Genomic DNA, 22,186 nt, shown 5'->3' on the forward strand with positions numbered 1-22,186 from the left:
ATCCCAAGGGCCCAACAAACCTCACTCCAAGAGAAGCAGTTGATGATCAACTCAACGCAAACGCTCACAACATGATGCACAATGCCATTTAGGAGGTGCCCCAAACTTATTAACATGGTATCTAGCTTCAAAGATTTTGAGGCAAGAAACGAAATGTTGAAAATGGTTCATGATTTGAACGTACAGTTCAAAAGATAAAACATTTTGAAAAACGAATGTACGAAAAAAAACACAAAATCCTATGCTGTGACAAGTATTGCACATGCAAACAAACCAACAAATTGTGCAAACAAACAGGTTTTTTTTTCTTCCAACATCTGAAGAAAGAATACCTGAACTTTTGCAACATTTTATACAAACAAACCAACAAATTAGGTACAGTCGCTACATTTTGGTGTTCAGGAAAACAGAAAAATATATCGTTTGGACTTTCGGGGGCATACGGTATGAGCATATTTGCAACCTTCAGGAACTTAGTACATTCTTCCCATTTGAATGAATGTAACTCGAAATACACTTAACCAGAGGTATAAAAACAAAGGAATTATAACTGGACATACAAAAACCTTGTAAAGGAACAACTTCTGTCCCGTATACCAATATAGTTTTCACCGTGTTTACTAACATATGCAGGGGGGGGGGGGGGGGGGCATGACAGTCTCGTGGAAGATCAGAACTATTTGTGCACAGCTTGTTTCCTGAGGAGATGAAACATGAGTGAGACCCATGGTACAACAGATTTTTTATGGTAGATCAATCATAAAACAACGCTCCAGTTATTCCCAGAGTTACTGAAATGAACTGAAGCATTTCAATTATAAGCCATGGTGTATTACCAATAAAGCAACAGACCATCAAATTAATTACCTTAGGATACCGACTAATGTCAGTTCTAGATTATTATAAAAAAGATTGAAATGATTCACAAAGGAGTTTGATAGCTCATGTTTTTGCAGTTAGATCAGTGAGAACTGTACCATGGTAGCTTGAAGTTGTCTCTCCAGCGAGTTTGCTTGGAACAACTTGCAGATATCTTGTTCAGGCGTACAATTATATCTGAGAACGTTGGCCTGCCAGAAGGTGTTGGATCCCAGCACTCTTGTATTAGCCTGTGACATGCAAAAAAAAAAAACTACTGTGAGCCGCAGATAGCGAAATTAAGCAAGGACAATGCAGGGGAATTTGGACACGTGAAGCCAGAGCACCTTGAAAGATAATTAATACAGTATATAGATATGTATGAACAGAAAGCAAAAGCTACGCAAACATATGACTATAAATAAAGAGGGAGAACGGAGCACAGCATAAGATTCACTTACTCTTTCACGCCCTCAGGATATGATTTGGATTTATTCTTGAATAATGGTCTCAAACCCTCTGAACAAATCATCTTGGCCGCTTCCTCTTGAGGCTTTGGGTGAAATGCAGGAGATCCTTCAATCATCTGAACAATAAATATAAGATAATGTACACGTGTGACACTTAGCTAAAAATATGCGCTCATTAGAATTACGGGACTGGCGACAGCTGCAACAAAATGTTAGTGTGAATTCCTTGGCGGTTCCTAATTAAGAAGCGTGATAGATTACATGTATATCAGTTGATTTATTGTTTTGAAGGTTGGATACTTCTACATACCTCATAAAGAATGAGACCGAATGCAAATGTATCCACACTTCTGTCAAATGCTTCGTTTCTGTACATCTCAGGAGCAATGTATACACCTACGCAAATGAAATAACAGACCAACATATGAAATAGCCTAAAAAGGTCAATAGTATCTACAATAAATAAGTTTCTCATACGAATCCAGTTAAATTGGTTAGGCATAGTTCCATCAGAAAATGAATTCACTCTGGCCAAAATCTCTGGAGTAAACTGCATTCATCAACAAAAGTGACATGCAAAGCAACAGATGAACATATTTAATAGAAGTAGTTATAAGTCATAACCGTGGCACTAGAAGATTTTCATGAATGACATACTAATTGAAATGATCACTAGTATAGAACCATGACACAGAAAGAATGTACAATTAAATAGGTAAATATAACATACTTTCAAAATTTGACACTGGCTGAACCATCTGTAGTTTATCTTGGGAGACTTTTGTCAGATCAAGTGATCCAAAGCCTGCCACCTTAAGTTTTCCTTCATCATCCCGCACAATATTTCTGAAACCTTACAAAAGTATCATAACGTACAGTCCACATAGAATAAACCACTTGAATTTAGTGCAGTGCACTGGTTTAGAGACAAAATATATTTGGATCAGCTTACTTTGGTGACAAATCACCGTGGATAATTGGCTCTGGCTTACACTCGTGAAGGTAATTTAGTCCCCTAAATAAGAAGAAGAAATTAACGCAGAATACTTTTTCCTCTATTCTGATGGTAGAAGAACAGAATACAAAAACTAGAGCATGAACTTCATAAATCATTTGTGATTTCATTTTGTTTCATTGAGATAACACATGAATGAAATTTGAAAACCTTTTCATTTGGATATCAAATTAATTTTCTTGTTACTCCGGTCTAAAAATAAACTTATTGTCAGGTGACTACAAAAATGATGCACTGACACGAGCAGTTCCAGTCAACAGCTCAAATGGTAGATACAGCTTTGAAGGAAAACAAGATACATATGCCATGAATCCTAACATACCTTGCAATGTCAAGGGCAAACCTGATCGCTTTATAAGATTGCAGGCGACCTTTTATCTCAAGATAACTCGCTAGATCACCCTAATGAGGGAACACAGATCTAGTCATTGATGATACAAGAGTAATATTGTTCAGGTAAATCCAATAGGATTCTGTTCTACTGTTCTAATAACAAATAAAATAAAATTAGGTGATCTAAGTTCATAGTACTCCATAAAGTTATGTGAAGAAACCCTGCTAGTTGGAGGATTGTTTTCTGGAAATGATCAAAAGTGAATACATGCATTTGTTCTGTTGAATAAAGCACAGCTACTCACTTTTTGGTGGTATTCTGAAACAATCATCAGTGGTACATTTTGTGTAACAGCTCCCACAAATTGGACCAAATTGGGATGCCGTGCTTTCTCCAGTAAAGTAAGCTCGTGTTTGAATGCATCTCTGAGTTGATATGACGACAGAACTTAGCAGTATTGAATGAAACATGATAAGCAAATCCCAAAATCAAAATAAGAAGTTCATGATATTTACTTAAATAAAACTGTTTAGACTGAAACTGTACTAAATTAGTTCGTCAAACTAATTATATGATAATAAACAGTGTGATAAAAACATAATAATATTTTCCCTGTAACTTGTTTATAAAAAGATAAATTATTGTCCAAGTTTAATGAAGAAAAAGGAGGTGAGTTGTAGGATTGTCAGGCACAATATCTCAATAAACTATACTAGTATTGAGCGTTATATGATTATAATGGACCCAATTCATCATGATAATTGTCTTAGATACACTACTAAACTTCAGTGTGCAACTTCATAATTATCAAATAAAAAAGGTCAATTGATGTAAAAGTTCAAGGAGGCAGCTCATACATGCTATCTCCGTCTGAGAAGCTATCTTTGTCAAGTATCTTCACAAAAACTTTGGAGCCATACCATTTGGCTACATAGTAACCCTGTAAAAATTGTATGACAGGTACGGCGGTCATAATTATGTCAAACAAATAAAGTCAGCACATTGCAAATTTACATGAACCTACAGTAGAAGATATGATTTTCTTGTTTTTGAGTACTAATAGTATCATGGGAATCGGCATAAGAATCGGGTGTTCAACCTTAACATTTTAAGCATCATAAAGTCCTCCATGGAAAATGGTTAGTACTCTTACCTAAGAAACTGAAATACAAATACATGAAAAATGACACCGTACTAAGAAAGAAAACAAAAGGAGGGAGTTTATTGACACATGCCTTTGTAACCTCCTCTCCTCTTCGGAACTCGAGTTCAAGAGGGTTCAGTTCATACTCCGGAACTTCTTTGGGATTTGACACAGCCATTGGAGTCTTCTTGGTTTTCTAGTAGAGGAGAATAACAAATATATATAAAACATTTTCCATATCATAGCAAGAGTTAACAACAGTTTCGGGAATTTTGATTTACAAAAACAACAAATGCATACCGGAAGTTTTGCTCCTCTTGCTCTGAGAAGGTTGTAAACTTCAAAGTGCCCGTAATGTTTAGCGTCCGCTGCTGGCTGAAATTGTGAGTATGGAAATAAAAGCTGAGATCAGGTTCGGCTAAATAAGTAGTTGCACCGAGCGGGGGTTCAGCCACTACTTTCCCTGCGCCTATATTATCGCTATTTCCGAATGCATCACGTTGGTCATTGCCCCAATGTGGCAGACGCTGTACTCTCAGTACGATATAATTGCACAAACGAAATGGCCAGAGATGCTTGATCGGAAGTAGGCAAGTACGGGGCGTAGCGAAATTCAGGTGATGCATAGCAGGGTGGCGAGAGAAGAGAGTTTGGCGGAGGGCGCACCGTGCTCCCCCATCGGTCGCGGGCGTTGATGTTGGCCTTCCAGCCGAGCAGCAGGCGCACCACCTCCCCCCGGCCCTCGCAGGCGGCGATGTGCAGCGCCGTGCGGCCGTCGAAGTCAATGCTGTCGACGTCCACCCCTTCCCTGAGGAGCTCCTCCACGCCGCCCGCGTCGCCCTGGCACGCCGCGTACAGCAGCCGCATGGTGGCGTCCAGGTTCTCCGGCATGGCGAGCACAGCCGCGTCGGGCGCCGGCGTCGGGTCGAGCGACGACTGCCTGGCGAGGCCGAACCTGGTCGGCCCCGCCGCCGCCGCAACGGCCCCCGTCGCCGCGGCCGCGCCACGCCGTGGGGTGTGCGGCTCCAGCGACAGCTGGCGCCACACCCGCGCCGCCCCAGACGACAGCTGCCGCGAGAAGCTCCGCGTCAGCTTCGCCGCCGCGGCCATCGCCTCCGCCTCGCACAGCCGAAGTACGGATCCCAACCAGCAGGCGCGGTGCGAGATCGATGCCGGCGAGAATCCGCGCGCGGTTTTTGGTGCGTGGGATCTCGCGCGTGGCCGGGGCGGAGGTGGGTGCCTCTGGGGATTGGAGACGAACGATGATTGGGCGTGGGCGATGGTGCTCCGTAATAAAAATTGGGCGGAGACTCGAGATGGTGACTAGTGGCAGCGGAGCGGCAGTTGTTGGCATCAGTGGTGTACTATGGAATAGTAGGAGGAGTAGTGGGAAGCAGAGCAGGGGAGGGGAGGGAGCCGATCGACAGGGAATAAACCGCCGGTGAGGGGGGAGCATCGCGGGTACAGCTGGTGCTCGACCTGAGTTCAAAAGGTTTAGAGTGGCTGACTGCCGGGGCCGGGTAGCTGTGGGGTCATTATGTCGGGGAGAGTTGGCGCGGGAGTTGGAGGGGTTTTGCGTGTTTTTTTGTCGGTTCGTGGGGACACTTGCCGACGACTTTTTGTTTTTTTTCCTTCCTCCGAATCGAAATTATTCTCGTCTTCGTCTAGCTGAATGAATATCTAGCGGGTGGGCTACGAACACTTGTTGCCAGTTGAATTTTCCTTCGGTCTGCCAGTCAATACTAATCTCTCCATTCCTAAATATAAGACCTTGTAAAGATTTTACTATAGATTACATACGAAACAAAATAAGTGAATCTACACTTTAAAATATGTCTATATACATCCGTATGTAGTTCATAGTATAATCTCTACAAGGTCTTATATTTAGGAACGGAGGGAGTACTCTATACTCTTGTTTACTTTGGGGCACTCGATGCATGTTGTTTAAAGCAACTCCAACCGCGATCAAAACGCATGTTATTTAGAGTAACTTCAACCGCGATCAAAATAGGACGTACGTTTTGTGCGCGTTTTATCTGTTAGGGTCGGTCCGGTGAACATTCATGTTTGATTTTAAAAATGTCATAAATATCTTGAAAATAAAAAAATTAATTAAACATTAATGCCGGCCTTAAAGACCGACGCGAGTCCACGAGTCCATTTTGCATTAAGTAAAAAACATTAATTTAAACATATAAAATTAGGAGGCGCGATGTCTTAGGTGTCCTCGTATTGGGACCAGTGAGGTCGACGAGCGTCGGCACCGGGCCAGTCTAGGGGAACGACATCTCCGAGGCTATGGCGATGTCATCCGTCGGTAGCTGCACCGCCGCTCGCTGGGCTGCGGCACGATGCTCCTCCTCCTTCGCCTCGGCGTCACGCTTCAACTGCTCGAGCCGCTGGCCCTCGAGGCGCTCCTCCGTCAGTCGTCGTTGTCGTAGTTTTCCATGTAGATCTGCTCCTACGACGGTGTCGCCCCCAACCAGAAGGGTGGCGCATTCACCCACTCACGCACTACCCCGTCCCATGTGTAGCTCTCGGTCCTGAGGGCGGTCGGCCCCGGCTCGGTCTTGGCGGGGGATGGCGGGGCCATTGGCGGCACGACGCAGTCGCGGATGGCGGAGAGCGCCATGGCCTCCGCCAGCCGCGCCTGGTAAGCCGTCGCCCCCTCCTCCTCCTTGCGCCACTCTTCCTCCTTGCTTTCATGGAGGATAGCCGCCTCAGCCTCCTGGTCATCACGCACGACGAGGGGCGGCGGGGTGCCAGCCCGCACGTCATGGACGCCACGCCGACCGCTGCACCGTCGACACTCGGATCCTCTCCCAATCCAAGTGCCAGTCATGTGGCAGCGTCACGTCAGGGTAGGGGAGGGGGTCGGTGCTCCAAGTGCCACCTCGTCTAGTGCACTAGGACGCTTATCCGTTGTCGTGGCGGGCGGGAAGACAACGACGGAGGCGGGAGGAGCACGCCAAGGGCCGGCGGGGGCCTTGCCCTTGTTCTTGCGAGAGCTTGAGCGTGAGAAGAAGCCCATGGTGGTTAGGCTTATCGCCGTCGGGGGAGCAGAGGGGTGGCTAGATGTGGATGGGCTTCTGGAAGAGGATGAGGACGCCCCCCCCCCTCCGCATGCTTAGACTAAATAATGACGCCCACGGTCGTTGACGTGTGGGCCCATGGTCGGCGATCGTCATGAATAAAGACACGGGCGGTAGTTGACCAGCCGCCATGTGGGGACGGGGCGAACACCGAGAGGACGCGCGGCACATCCGCTTCTCGTCCGCGTCGATGCTTTTCAGGCCCAAATTTGGGGTGGAAATGGGTCCACACGAATGCAAACCGGACGCGTTAGGCCATCACTTTTGTCCGCGACGACCCAAACGGATGGCGGCGGACAAAATGGGTCGCCCAGTTAGAGTTGCTATTAGAGCATCTATAACTCGCGTACCGAAATCCCACTTGTATGCCTGAGCAGACCGTCTGATTTCTTACCGGTCGAAGAAAACCTAAACCAGACATGCTTCTCATGACGGATATATGCCTAGAACGAATCGGCACCCCTCATATTGAGTTTAAATTGGGGGCAGATATTGTTGGAAATATGCCATAGAGGCAATAATAAAATGATTATTATTACATTTCCTAATTCATGATAATTGTCTATTATTCATGCTATAAATGTATTAACCGGAAACCGTAATACATGTGTGAATATATAGATCACAATGTGTCCCTAGTTAGCCTCTAGTTGGCTAGCTCGTTGATCAACAGATGATCATGGTTTCCTGATCATGGACATTGGATGTCATTGACAACGGGATCACATCATTGGGAATGATGTGATGGACAAGACCCAATACTAAGCATAGCGCTAGATCGTGTTGTTCGTCTGCTAAAGCTTTTCTAATGTCAAGTATTATTTATTTAGACCATGAGATTGTGCAACTCCCGGATACTGTTGGAGTGCTTTGGGTGTATCAAACGTCACAACGTAACTGGGTGATTATAAAGGTGCACTACAGGTATATCCGAAAGTGTCAGTTGGGTTGTACGAATCGAGACTGGGATTTGTCACTCCGTGTGACGGAGAGGTATCTCTGGGCCCACTCGATAATCCATCATCATGTTGAGCTCAGTGTGACTAAAGCGTTAGCCACGATATGATGTGGTACGGTACGAGCAAAGAGACTTGCTGGTAACGCGATTGAACAAGGTATAGGGATACCGACGATCAAATCTCGGGCAAGTATCATACCGGTAGACAAAGGGAATTGCATACGGGATTTATTGGATCCCCGACATCGTGGTTCATCTGATGAGATCATCGTGGAACATGTGGGAACCAACATGGATATCCATACCCCGCTGTTGGTTATTAACCGAAGAGGTGTCTCGGTCATGTACACATGCTTCCCGAACCCGTAGGGTCTACACACTTAAGGTTCGATGACGCTAAGGTTGTATGGGAATAGTGCACGTGGTTACTGAAGGTTGTTCGGAATCCCATATGATATCCCGGACGTCACGAGGAGTTTCGAAATGGTCTGGAGGTAAAGATTCATATATATAAAGTGAGGATTTGATCGCCGGAAGTGTTTCAGGCGACACACGTAATGTATCGGGACCACCCAAAGGGTTCCGGGGGTCCACCGGGGAGGGCCACCAGCCCCATAGTGCTACATGGGCCAAAAGTGGATGGGAACCATCCCCTGGGTGGGCTCGTGCGCCACCACTAAGGACCCAAGGCGCACAAGGGGTGGAGAGGGGGAAAACCCTAGGCGTGAAGGGGCACCTTTGGGCCCAAGGCCCACCCTAGGGCACCTCCACCCTTGGCTGCCGCCCTCCTTGCCCATCTAGGGCTGCCGCACCCCTTAGGGTAGGAAACCCTAAGGGTGGGCACCCTTCTCCCTCTCCTCCTATATATAGTGGAGGGTTTGGGGCTGTTTTGAGACACAGCTTCTCTCTCTCTCTTGGCGCAGCCCTACTCCTCCTCCTCCTCGTCCTCCGTAGTGCTTGGCGAAGCCCTGTCGGAGTACCACGCAGCTCCACCGTCACCACGTCATCATGCTTCCGGAGCTCTCCCTCAATTTCTCTTCCCTCCTTGCTGGATCAAGGTGTTGGAGACGTCACCGGGTTGCACGTGTGTTCAATGCTGAGGCGCCGTTGTTCGGCGCATAGATCGGAATCCACCGCGATCTAAATCGTTGCGAGTATGACCCCACCAACTGCATTCTAGCAACGCTTCCGCTCAGCGATCTTCAAAGGAATGAAGATGCTCTACCCCTTTGCTCGTTGCTGGTTTCTCCATAGATAGATCCTTGTGTGACGTAGGAATTTTTTTGAAATTACTACGTTCCCCAAGAGTGGCATCCGAGCCAAGGTTTTATGCGTAGATTATATGCACGAGTAGAAGACAAAAGTTGTGGGCGCTGATTTTTCAATTGCTTGTTGTTACTAGTCTTATCTTGATTCGGCGGCATCGTGGGATGAAGCGGCCCAGGCTGACTTTACAAAGACTCTTACGTGAGACTGGTTCCACCGACCGACATGCACTTGATGCATAAGGTGGCTAGCGGGTGTCTCTCTCCAACTTTAGTCGGATCGGATTCGATGAAGAGGGTCCTTATGAAGGGTAAATAATATTGGCATATAAACGTTGTGGCTGTCACGTAGGTAAGAAGCGTTCTTGCTAGAAACCCTAATCAGCCACGTAAAACATGCAACAACAATTACAGGACGTCTAACTTGTTTTTGCAGGGTATGCTATGTGATGTGATATGGCCAAAAGGATGTAATGTTACATATGTTATGTATGAGATTGATCATGTTCTTGTAATAGGATTTACGACTTGCATGTCGATGAGAATGACAACCGACAGGAGCCATATGAGTTGTCTTAATTTATTGTATGAGATGCAACACCATTTGATTACTTTACTTTATTGCTAAACCGTTAGCTATAGTAGTAGAAGTAATAGTTGGCGAGACGACTTTTGCGGAGACACAATGATGGAGATCATGATGATGAATATCATGGTGTCATGCCGGTGACAATGATGATCATGGTGCCCCGAAGATGGAGATCAAAGGAGCAAGATGATATTGGCCATATCATGTCACTGTATGATTGCATGTGATGTTTATCATGTTTTTCATCTTATTGCTTAGAACGACGATAGCAAAGATAAGATGATCCCTCATTAAAATTTTGAGATATGTATTCCCCTAAGTGTGCACCATTGCGAAGGATCGTTGTCTCAAAGCATCACGTGATGATCGGGTGTGATAGATTCTAACGTTCGCATACAACAGGTGTAAGGCAGTTTACACACGCAAAACACTTAGGTTGACTCGATGAGCCTAGCATGTACAGACATGGCCTCGAATACGGGAGACCGAAAGGTCGAACATGAGTCGTATGGTTGATACGATCATCATGGAGATGCTCACCATTGATGACTAGTCCGTCTCATGTGATGATCGAACACGGGCTAGTCGACGTGGATCATGTTTCACTGGATGACTAGAGGGATGTCGATCTGAGTGGGAGTTCATTAGTAATTTGATTAGATGAACTTAATTATCATGAACTTAGTCTAAAATTGTCTTTACAAATATTGTAGATCCAATGGACAACGCAAATATCTCATTCAACTTCAACACGTTCCTAGAGAAAACCAAGCTGAAAGACGATGGGAGCAACTATGCGGATTGGGCTCGTAACTTAAAGCTCATCCTCACTGCTTCCAAGAAGGCATATGTCCTTAATGCACCGCTAGGTGATCCTCCCGTTCATGCAGCAGACCAGGATGTTAGGAACGCCTGGCACTCGCGGAGTGATGACTACTTTCTGGTTCAGTGTGCCATGCTTTACAGTTTAGAACCGGGGCTCCAAAGGTGTTTTGAGCAACGTGGAGCATATGAGATGTTCGAGGAGCTGATTTTTTTTTCTCAAGCTCATGTCCGGGTCGAGAGATATGAAGTCTCCGACAAGTTTTTTAGCTGTAAGATGGAGGAGAATAGTTCTGTCAATGAGCACATACTCAGAATGTCTGGGTTGCACAACCACTTGACTCAGTTGGGAGTTGAACTTCCGGATGATGCGGTCATTGACAGAATCCTCCAGTCGCTTCCACCTAGATATAAAGGCTTTGTGATGAATTACAACATGCAAGGGATGGAAAAGACTATTCCTGAGTTGTATTCAATGCTAAAATCTGCGGAGGTAGAAATCAAGAAAGAACATCAAGTGTTGATGGTGAATAAGACCACCAGTTTAGAGAAAGGCAAGGGTAAGAAGAACTTTAAGAAAGACGGCACAGCAATTGCCACACCCGGTAAACCAGTTGCTGGGAAGAAGCCAAAGAAAGGACACAAGCCTGAGACTGAGTGCTATTATTGCAAGGGAACCGGTCATTGGAAGCGGAATTGCCCCAAGTACTTAGCGGATAAGAAGTCTGGCAACGTCAAAGGTATATGTGATATACTTGTTATTGATGTGTACCTTACCAGCGCTCGTAGTAGCTCCTGGGTATTTGATACCGGTGTTGTTGCTCACATTTGCAACTCTAAGCAGGAACTGCGGAACAAGCGTAGGCTGGCTAAGGACGAGGTGACGATGCGCGCCGGGAATGGTTCCAAGGTCGATGTGATCGCCGTCCACACGCTACCTCTACATCTACCTTCCGGATTAGTTTTAAACCTTAATAATTGTTATTTAGTACCAGCTTTGAGCATGAACATTGTATCAGGATCTCGCTTGATGCAAGATGACTACTCATTTATATCTGAGAATAGTGGTTGTTCTATGTATATGAGTGGTATGTTTTATGGTCATGCCCCGCTGGTCAATGGTTTATTCTTGACGAATATCGATCGTGATGTTACACATATTCATAGTGTGAGTACCAAAAGACGTAAAGTTGATAATGATAGTCCCACATACTTTTGGCACTGCCGCCTTGGTCGTATTGGTGTCAAGCGCATGAAGAAACTCCATACATATGGACTTTTGGAGTCTCTTGATTTTGAATCATTTGACACATGTGAACCGTGCCTCATGGGCAAGATGACCAAGACTCTGTTCTCCAGAACAATGGAGCGAGCAACCAACTTATTGGAAATAATACATATCGATGTATGCGGTCCAATGAGCGTTGATGATTTAAGTAGATATGGGTATGTCTACTTAATGAAGCACAAGTCTGAAACCTTTGAAAGGGTCAAGGAATTTCAGAGTGGGGTGGAGAATCAACGTGACAAGAAAATAAAGTTCTTACGATCTGATCATGGAGGAGAATATTTGAGTCACGAGTTTGGCACGCACCTAAGGAAATGTGGAATTGTTTCACAACTCATGATGCCTGGCACACCGCAGCGTAACGGTGTGTCTGAACGTCGTAATCGCACTTTATGGGATATGGTGCGATCTATGATGTCTCTTACCGATTTACCGCTATCATTTTGGGGATATGCATTGGAAACTGCCACATTCACTTTAAATAGGGCACCGTCTAAATCCGTGGAGACGACACCGTATGAATTATGGTTTGGCAAGAAACCTAAGCTGTCTTTTCTGAAAGTTTGGGGCTGTGATGCTTATGTGAAGAAACTTCAACCAGAGAAGCTCGAACCCAAAGCGAAAAAATGTGTCTTCATAGGATACCCTAAGGAAACTATTGGGTACACCTTCTATCTTAGATCCGAAGGCAAAGTCTTTGTTGCCAAGAACGGATCCTTTCTAGAGAAAGAGTTTCTCTCGAAAGAAGTAAGTGGGAGGAAAATATAACTTGATGAGGTAATTGTACCTCCTCTCGAACCGGAGAGCAGCGCAACACAAGAAAATGTTTTTGAGGTGCCTGCACCGACTAGAGAAGAAGTTAATGATGATGATCATGAAACTTCGGATCAAGTTGCTATTGAACCTCGAAGGTCAACAAGGGTACGTTCCGCACCAGAGTGGTACGGCAACCCTGTCATGGAAATCATGTTGTTGGACAACAGTGAACCTTCGAACTATGAAGAAGCGATGGCGGACCCGGATTCCAAAAAATGGCTTGAGGCCATGAAATCCAAGATAGAATCCATGTATGAGAACAAAGTATGGACTTTGGTGGACTTGCCCAATGAGCGGCGAGCCATAGAAAATAAATGGATCTTTAAGAAGAAGACTGATGTGGATGGTAATGTGAACATCTATAAGGCTCAACTTGTCACTAAGGGTTATCGACAAGTTCAAGGGATTGACTATGATGAGACCTTCTCACCCATAGCGATGCTGAAGTCGGTCCGAATCATGTTAGCAATTGCCACATTTTATGATTATGAAATCTGGCAAATGGACGTCAAAACGGCATTCCTAAACGACTTTCTTAAGGAAGAATTGTATATGATACAACCGGAAGGTTTTGTCGATCCTAGCAATGCTAACATGGTATGCAAGCTCCGGCGCTCCATCTATGGGCTGGTGCAAGCATCTCGGAGTTAGAACATTCGCTTTGATGAGGTGATCAAAGCGTTTGGGTTTGTATAGACTTATGGAGATCCTGTATTTACAAGAAAGTGAGTGGGAGCTCTGTAGCATTTCTCATATTATATGTGGATGACATATTGTTGATGGGAAATGATATAGAACTATTGGAAAGCATAAAGGCCTATTTGAATAAGAGTTTTTCAATGAAGGACCTTGTAGAAGCTGCTTACATATTAGGCATCAAGATCTATAGAGATAGATCAAGACGCCTCATAGGTCTTTCACAAAGCACATACCTTGACAATATATTAAAGAAGTTCAATATGGATAAGGCTAAGAAGGGGTTCTTGTCTGTGTTACAAGGTGTGAGGTTGAGTACGACTCAACCCCGACCATGATGGAAGATAGAGAAAAGATGAGTATCGTCCCATATGCTTCAGCCATAGGCTCTATCATGTATGCCATGTTGTGTACCATGAGTTTGGTAGGGAGGCAAGAAAGTGATCCAGGAGTGGATCACTAGACAGCGGTCAAGAATATCCTAAAGTACCTGAAAAGGACTAAAGATATGTTTCTCGTTTATGGAGGTGTCGAAGAGCTCGTCGTAAAGGGTTACGTCGATGCTAGCTTCAACACAGATCCGGATGACTCCAAGTCACAAACCGGATACGTGTATATTTTGAATAATGGGGAAGTCAGCTGGTGCAGTTGCAAGCAAAGCGTCGTGGCGGGATCTACATGTGAAGCGGAGTACATAGTTGCTTCGGAAGCAGCACATGAAGGAGTCTAGATGAAGGAGTTTATCACCGACCTTGGAGTGATTACTAGTGTGTCGGGCCTGATGACTCTATTCTGTGACAACACTGGAGCTATTGCCATTGCAAAGGATCCCAGGTTTCACCAGAAGACCAAGCACATCAAGCGCCACTTCAACTCATTCGTGGATACATCCAGGATGGAGATATAGATATTTGTAAAGTACATACAGATCTGAATGTTGTAGAATCATTGACTAAACCTCTTCCACGGGCAAAGCATGATCAACACCAGAATTCTATGGGTGTTCGATTCATTACAATGTAACTAGATTATTGACTCTAGTGCAAGTGCGAGACTGTTGGAAATATGCCCTAGAGGCAATAATAAAGTGGTTATTATTATATATCCTAATTCATGATAATTGTCTATTATTCATGCTATAATTGTATTAACCGATATTGTAATACACGTGTGAATATATATATCACAATGTGTCCCTAGTGAGCCTCTAGTTGTCGTTGATCAATAGATGATCATGGTTTCCTGATCATGGACATTGGATGTCATTGATAATGGGATCACATCATTGGGAATGATGTGATGGACAAGACCCAATCCTAAGCATAACGCTAGATCGCGTTGTTCGTCTGCTAAAGCTGTTCTAATGTAAAGTATCATTTCCTTAGACCATGACATTGTGCAACTCCCGGATACCGTAGCCGTGCTTTGGGTGTATCAAACGTCACAACATAACTTGGTGATTATAAAGGTGCACTAAAGGTATCTCCGAAAGTGTCTGTTGGGTTGTACGAATCGAGAGTGGGATTTGTCACTCCGTGTGACGGAGAGGTATCTCTGGGCCCACTCGGTAATCCATCATCATGTTAAGCTCAATGTGACTAAGGAGTTAGAGACGGGATGATGTGTTATGGAACGAGTAAAGAGACTTGCCAGTAACGAGATTGAACAAGGTATAGGGATACCGACGATCGAATCTCGGGCAAGTATCATACCGGTAGACAAAGGGAATTGCATACGAGATTGTTTGAATCCCCTACATCGTGGTTTGTTCGATGAGATCATTGTGGAACATGTTGGAACCAACATGGATATCCAGACCCCATTGTTGGTTATTGACCGGAGAGGTGTCTCGGTCATGTCTGCATGCTTTTCGAACCCGTAGGGTCTACACACTTAAGGTTCGATGACGCTATTGTTATATAGGAATAGTGTACGTGGTTACCGAAGGTTGTTCGGAATCCTGGATGAGATCCCAGACGTCATAAGGAGTTCCGGAATGGTCCAGAGGTAAAGATTCATATATAGGAAGTGAGGATTTGATCGCCGAAAGTGTTTTAGGCGACACAAGTAATGCACCGGGACCACCGGAAGGGTTCCAGGGGTCCATCAGGAAGGGCCACCAGCCCCAAAGTGCTACATGGGCCAAAAGTGGATGGGAACCAGCCCCTAGGTGGGCTGGTGCGCCACCACTAAGGGCCCAAGGCGCACAAGGGGTGGAGAGGGGCAAAATCCTAGGCGTGGAGGGGCATCTTTGGGCCCCAGGCCCACCCTAGGGCGCGTCCAACCTTGGCCGCTGCCCTCCTTGCCCATCTAGGGCTGTCGCACCCCTTAGGGTGGGAAACCCTAAGGGTAGGCACCCTCCTCCCTCTCCTCCTATATATAGTGGAGGGTTTGGGGCTGTTTTGAGACACAACTTCTGTTGGGGAACGTTGCATGGGAAACAAAAAATTTCCTACGCACACGAAGACCTATCATGGTGATGATCATCTACGTGAGGGAGATCGGATCTACATACCCTTATAGATCTCTAAGCGGGAAGCGTTAAAAAACGCGGTTGATGTAATGAAACGTTTTCACGATCCAAATCACCGTCGTCCCATGATCCGTCCCAATCTAGCACCGAACGGACGACACCTCCGCGTTCAGCACACGTACATCTCGACGACGATCTCCGCCTTCTTGATACAACAAGAGATACGGGGAACTAGATGAGTTCTACGGCAGCGTGACATTGTGCCGGTGGTGGTGGTGATCTATTCCTGCAGGGCTTCGCCTAAGCACCGCAGAAATCCGACCTAGAGGAGGAACTACAGACTAGAGGAGAGGGTTACACGTGGCTGAAATTGTGTCTTAAAAACCCTAAAACCTGTAGTATATATAGGAGGAAGGAGGGGCTAGACTTGAGCACCAACGAGAACCTCCTTAGGCTCGGCCGAAGCTAGAGAGGAGGAGTCCTCCTCCAATCCTACTTGGAGTAGGACTCCCCCCCAAGTTGTCCACCTCTTTTGGTTTTTCCACTTTTACCTCATGGGCTTTCTTTGGTTGACTAGTCAGCCCACTAAGAGCTATTGCGCCACCATCAAGTCCGCGTGGCCCTCTTGGGGAGTGGTGGGCCCACCTGGTGGGCCCCCGGTACCCATTCTCACTCCCGGTAGACTGCGAGCAATGCCCGAAATTCTTCCGGAATCCAAATACCAACTTCCTATATATCAATCTTCGTTTTCGGACCATTCCGGAACTCCTCGTGACGTCCGGGATCTCATGCAGGACTCCGAACAAAACTTTGGTCACCAGCACCTATAACTCAACTATACCGAAACATCACTAACACGTCCCAAACGTATCTATAATTTCTGCTTGTTCCATGATATTTTGGGTGACAATGTTATATGTTTTGCTACACTTTTATATCATTTTACACATATTTTGACAAACCTACTAACTCAGTGCACCTAGTGCAAGTTTCTGTCTCCTAATGTCTATATTGCTCCGAAGCCCGAAATATTCCAGGAAAAATATATAAAAATCAGCAGAACAGAAGCTTCTCGATCACCGAAGATGGGCCAGAGGGGGGCCAGGGGCTGCCGAGGTGACCTGCTGGTGCGGCCAGGCCCTAGGCCGCGCGAGGAGGCCGCCTCGGCGGGCCCCACCTCCTCCGGTGCCCTCCTTTGGCCTATATTTAGTCCTGCAAGAGGAAACCCTTCCACAACTTCCAGAATCGCGAATTTCTCCATCGTTCCTCCGCCGCAATGCTTCCGGGATCGGGAGCGTCAGGAGACCTCTTCCCGGCACCCTGCCGGAGGGAGGATTGACCTCCGGGAGCTTCTCCACCGCCATGGACGCTTCCCGGACGTGTCGTGAATAGTCCTCCTTGGACCATGAGTCCATGACCAATAGCTATGTGATGTCTTCTCTCCAATCTTGTGCTTAAATGGTTAGTTCTTGTGAGCTTCCCTACATGATCAAGGCATCTATGTAATTCTCTTGCTATTGCTATGCTCGGTTTGTTGGGATCCAATGGATTATGAGATTATGTTCAGATTGTTATGAGTTATATATTTGATTATCCTTTTATAGTATGTTCCTTAGTGATAAATGCATGTTCTCCGTTGCTATTTATTGCTTTGGCCAAGTAGTAGATTGTAACTCCAAGAGGGAGCATTATGCATGATTGTGGGTTCATGCCCCTCGATGTCTAGCTTGAGTGATAGAAACATGAGACTAGGGGATGTGTTGTTGCCACCAGGGAGAAAACAACGGTGCTTGTGACCATGGTTGCAAGGATTGTTTACCTTATACATAGTTTGTTAATGAAGTTGTCCGTTGCTTTGAGTTTACACTTTGGGCGGGGCTCGCAACTTAGTACCGCAGAGATGTTCTGGATAGATATCTCAAGGTGGATGATTAGTAAGTAGATGCTGATGAATAAACGGTCTACTTGTCTTGGTGTACTGCCCATTACTATTGAATCTCTAACTATCAAGTAGCATAATTAGCATTGCGGTGCATTCATAATTCTGTCAATTGCCCAACTGTGATTTGTTTACCAAGCATAGTTGTTTATCGTCTTTTGGGAGAGAGACATCACTAGTGAACATCATGTGACTCCGGTCCATATCACCGTCATTGTTTACACCTCCATCATTTACCGTTTTCATTTACTTTTTCGTTGCAATCACTATTACTTTTCCCGCTTGTGTTTTGATCCTTTGCAAACTACAAGGCCGGAGAGATTGACAACCTATTTGTACTCGTTGGGATCAAAGTTATTTGTTGTGTGTGCAGGTTCATGTCTTCTGCTAGCACCAGGGTGGGAGACACCTACTTGTTGAGCCTAGGAGTCCTCCTGGTTCGATAAACCTTGCAGTCCCCGTGTGAGGGAAAACTTGCTTCTGACTACATCTCAACCTTCCACTTGGGGTAACCAACGGGGTGCGAGAAGTATATACATCATCTCGTCATCAAGCAAAGTTTTCTGGCGCCGTTGCCAGGGACTCCAATCTTCAAGATAGGGGAGTTGCATGCTATCTTTTACCTTTGCTTTTTATTCTTGTTAGTTTGCTTTTTAGTTTTTGCTTTAGAGTCCTATACCAAAAAACACAAAAATAATAATTGCTTTATTCTTGCTTGTCGTAGCTGCTATGGGTTCCACTGAGAACACCAAGTTGTGTGACTTCACTAGTCACAACAACAATGACTTTATCTGCACTCCTATTGCTGCTCCCGCCACATGATTCACGTCCTATGAGATTAAACCTGCTTTACTGAACCTAGTTATGAAAGATCAATTCTCCGATGCTGGAGATGATGATGCCTTGCACTTGAACAATTTTGTCGAGCTCTGTGATATGCAAAAATATAAAGAAGTAGATGGTGATATTGTTAAACTTAAGCTTTTTTCCTTTCTTCTTGAGAGGAGGAGCTAAAGTGTGGCTTCAATCTTTGCCTAGGAATAACATAGATTCTTGGGATAAGTGCAAAGATGCTTTTATTGGGAAGTATTACCCGCTTGCTAAGATTATCCAGTTGAGGAGTAACATTATGAATTTTAGACAATTGGATAATGAACATGTTGCTCAAGCTTGGGAACATATGAAATCTCTTGTTAAGTATTGCCCTACACATGGTTTGACTACTTGGATGGTTATCCAAACTTTCTATGCAGGATTGAACTTTACCTCGCGGAATCTGTTAGACTCGGACGCGGGAGGAACCTTGATGACAACTACATTGGTGCTGCCACAAAGCTATTGGATGAGATGATGACAAATTATTCTCAATGGCACACCGAGAGAGTTCCAACAAGTAGGAAGGTAAACTCTGTTGAGGAGATCTCCTCCCTTAATGATAAGGTTGACATGATCATGACTCTACTTACTAAGCAAGCTCCTATTGATCCTCATGATGTTCCTTTAAATTTTTGGTTGCTCAAGAAAGAGAGCAAATTGATGTTAATTTTATCTCTAGGAAAAACTTCAATAATAATGCCTATAGGAGTAATTTTGGTAGCAATCCTAGACCGTTTCCATCCAAGAACTATGGGAACAACAACAATTATCCTAGCACCAAAAACTCCACTTCTGAATTAGAGAGCATGCTTAAAGACTTTATCACTTCTCAAAAGGCCTTCAACAAGAGTGTAGAAGAGAAACTAGAAAAAATAGATAGTCTCTCTTTGAAGGTGGACAACATAGCTCATGATGTAGAGATTCTTAAAATTAGAAATTCCCCCCTTGAGGAAAGGAACACCACACCCATGAATGCTATCCAAGTCCAAATTAATGAGAACATAAGAATGCTAGCCAAACTTAAAGATATATGGGCTAGAGAAAAAGAAGAGGAAGAGAGAATTAAGAGCCTTCCCACACACACACACTACCATTGCTACTATACAAGTTGTTGAGAACCTCAAAACTGTTAGGACCCATCGCACTCCTAGTCCCAATGGACCTATTAATGGTGATGCTAATACCTCAACTATAGGACAAGAAAGTCCTTTGAATTTAGAGACTACTAAAAGAATGAGCTTAGATGACATCACTACCACTTTAATCAATGGTAGTAACCTTGATTTTGAAAATTGTAGTCTTTCCGAAGTGATCACTTTTTTGCAAAGAATGGCTAAAGACCCCCACACTAGTACACTCAATATTGCCTTCACTGAGCATATTACCAATGCTCTTATCAAAGCTAGGGAGGAGAAGCTCAAGCTAGATACTTATATTCCTATAAAACTATAAGATGGTCAGGATCCTATGGTCAAGATTAAATTGAATAATATCTCCTGCTTTGCTTTATGTGATGTTGGAGCTAGTGCCTCCGTTATGCCCAAAAGAATGTACGATATGCTTGATTGGAAACCTTATGATCCATATTCTTTTGGTATTCGTCTTGTTGATTCTTCCATAAAGAAACCTGATGATGTGCTTATTATTGTCAATGATAATTATGTGCCCATTGATTTTCTTATTGTGGACATTGAATGTGATCCTTCATGTCCAATTATTTTGGGACGTCATTTTCTCCGCACCATTGGTGCTATCATTGACATGAAAGAGAGAATTATTAAATTCCAATTTCCTATTAAAAAGGGAATGGAACACTTCCCTTGAAAGAAGGTTAAGTTACCTTATGAGTCCGTTACTCGGGCAAGATATTCTTTTGGAGTTGATAACACTTGATCTTCTTGCATTGTGCCTAGCTCAAAGGCATAAAAGAAAACGCTTGTTGGGATGCAACCCAATTTGTTTTTACTTTCTGTTTTAGTAGTATTGATGCTTGTTACTACTGTAGCAACATCATTGTATCTTTATTTTTAAGCTTTGTGCCAAGTTATAGCCTCCGGTTGCAAGAAAGTTCAAAAATTGTGACATGCTGTCCAGAAACATATTCTGTCTGCTTGACGGAAAAATCCGCCAAAACTCACGAGATCATCTTTTGATCTGAATGTTTTTGACAACATGCTCTATATAATTGCCTTTCTGGCATATGTTCTGAGTTTTTTGATTTGAGTTGCAGAAGTGCCCCGAATAAATTATTTACTACATGTTGTTCTGTTTTTCACACATTCTGCCATGTTTTGCGTTTTCATTGTTTTGCAAATCCTAAGCTTACTTTTTATTTGCAAAAACCTTTTGGCAATCATTAGAAGCAGTAAATTTTCATGAAAATCTTTATTTCCAGCAGGTAATGAATTATTTTATTAAGGGTACTAACCACTCTAATCAGCTTATGATGAGTTTCGTATGAAGGGAGTTTTCAAGTATGCGATGGGAGATGATGAAAGAAGATATAGGAGTGTCAAGCGCTCAAGCTTGGGGATGCCCCCATGCACCCCAAGAAATATTCAAGTAGACTCAAGCGTCTAAGCTTGGGTATGCCCCCGTGCATCCCCTTCTCTATCAACAATCATGAGTTCATCCATCTCCATGCTATATTTTTATCACTTCATATGTTATGTGCTATGCTTGGAGCGTCCCGCCCTTTACTTTTTAGTTTGTTTTAGTTTTGCTTGCTGATCATAACAAGTCGGAACCTAGCCTATCTTGTTTGGGAGAGAAACACGCTCCATTCCACTCTAGAACACAACATAGGTTTTCATGCTTATCTTTTTTGTGTGTTCTTCATCTTTTTGTAGCTACTATCATGCTTAGCTCTTAGTTTTCATGCTTATCTTTTTAAGAGCTTTTATTTAGGTTGCTTTTGGAAATATCTTGAGTTATCATGCTTATCTTGTTTAGAGAGTTGGCTTGTTGCACTGAGTTGTGTGTCTTGCATGAGTAGGTAATTGAGATTGATATTTAAGTATAGTAGTAACTTGTAGTAGTTTTGAGGTATTGATTTGAGTAATGTTTGGATTATTGGTGCCAAGAGCTTGAGCCTATTAGTGATAGGTGTCATATTTTGTGAAATCCGTGTGTTTTTCAAAAACTAAAAATTAGTTGAGAACTCTAGCTACTAAATTGATCGCTAACCTCTGGAGGGGTTGGAATATATAGAGTACCCACACGTTACCATGAGTCGAGGATGCGCAAGGATAACCAAACCCCCAAACACTCCTCCTTGGGGTACTTGTCTCTTTGTGAATTTCCTAACTAGATAGAGAGTTGCCGATAATAAGTGTATGAGTTCTTCGGACTAAGGCGAGTATTCGATTGTTGGCACTTCCACCATCCATATTTTGTTAGCCTCTTCGGTACCGTGCATTACCCTTTCTCACATCGAGAGTTGGTGCAAACTCCGCCGGTGCATCCAAACCCATGACATGATATGCTCTGTCATACATAAGCCTCATTATATCTTTCCTCAAAACAACCACCATACCTACCTATTAAGG

At 44.1% G+C, this 22,186-nt stretch overlaps 1 protein-coding gene across 1 annotated transcript; it reads right to left on the bottom strand.

Moving 5' to 3' along the window:
- Positions 1-464: 464 nt before the first annotated feature.
- LOC123403344 (integrin-linked protein kinase 1-like) lies at positions 465-5,227 on the bottom strand. Its single transcript, XM_045097286.1, has 12 exons — positions 4,488-5,227; positions 4,122-4,196; positions 3,913-4,017; positions 3,535-3,617; positions 2,982-3,102; positions 2,666-2,745; positions 2,281-2,343; positions 2,059-2,174; positions 1,639-1,724; positions 1,320-1,444; positions 978-1,109; positions 465-698 (listed from the first exon to the last, which is right to left on the bottom strand). The coding sequence occupies exons 1-12, from the start codon at positions 4,929-4,931 to the stop codon at positions 677-679; spliced, it is 1,452 nt and encodes a 483-aa protein (XP_044953221.1). The 5' UTR covers positions 4,932-5,227; the 3' UTR covers positions 465-676.
- Between the last annotated feature and the right edge of the window lie 16,959 nt (positions 5,228-22,186).

The sequence above is a fragment of the Hordeum vulgare genome, chromosome 6H (assembly GCF_904849725.1).
Source record: "Hordeum vulgare subsp. vulgare chromosome 6H, MorexV3_pseudomolecules_assembly, whole genome shotgun sequence".
In the NCBI taxonomy this organism is placed as follows: domain Eukaryota; kingdom Viridiplantae; phylum Streptophyta; class Magnoliopsida; order Poales; family Poaceae; genus Hordeum; species Hordeum vulgare.

Coding starts and splice junctions, on each gene's coding strand:
- LOC123403344 (XM_045097286.1), bottom strand. CDS start 4,931: ATGGCCGCGGCGGCGAAGCTGACGCGGAGCTTCTCGCGGCAGCTGTCG. Junction 3,103..3,534: donor TTCTCAGACGGAGATAGCAT/GTATGAGCTGCC, acceptor ATATCAACTCAG/AGATGCATTCAAACACGAGC. Junction 2,175..2,280: donor CACGGTGATTTGTCACCAAA/GTAAGCTGATCC, acceptor GTAAGGTTTCAG/AAATATTGTGCGGGATGATG.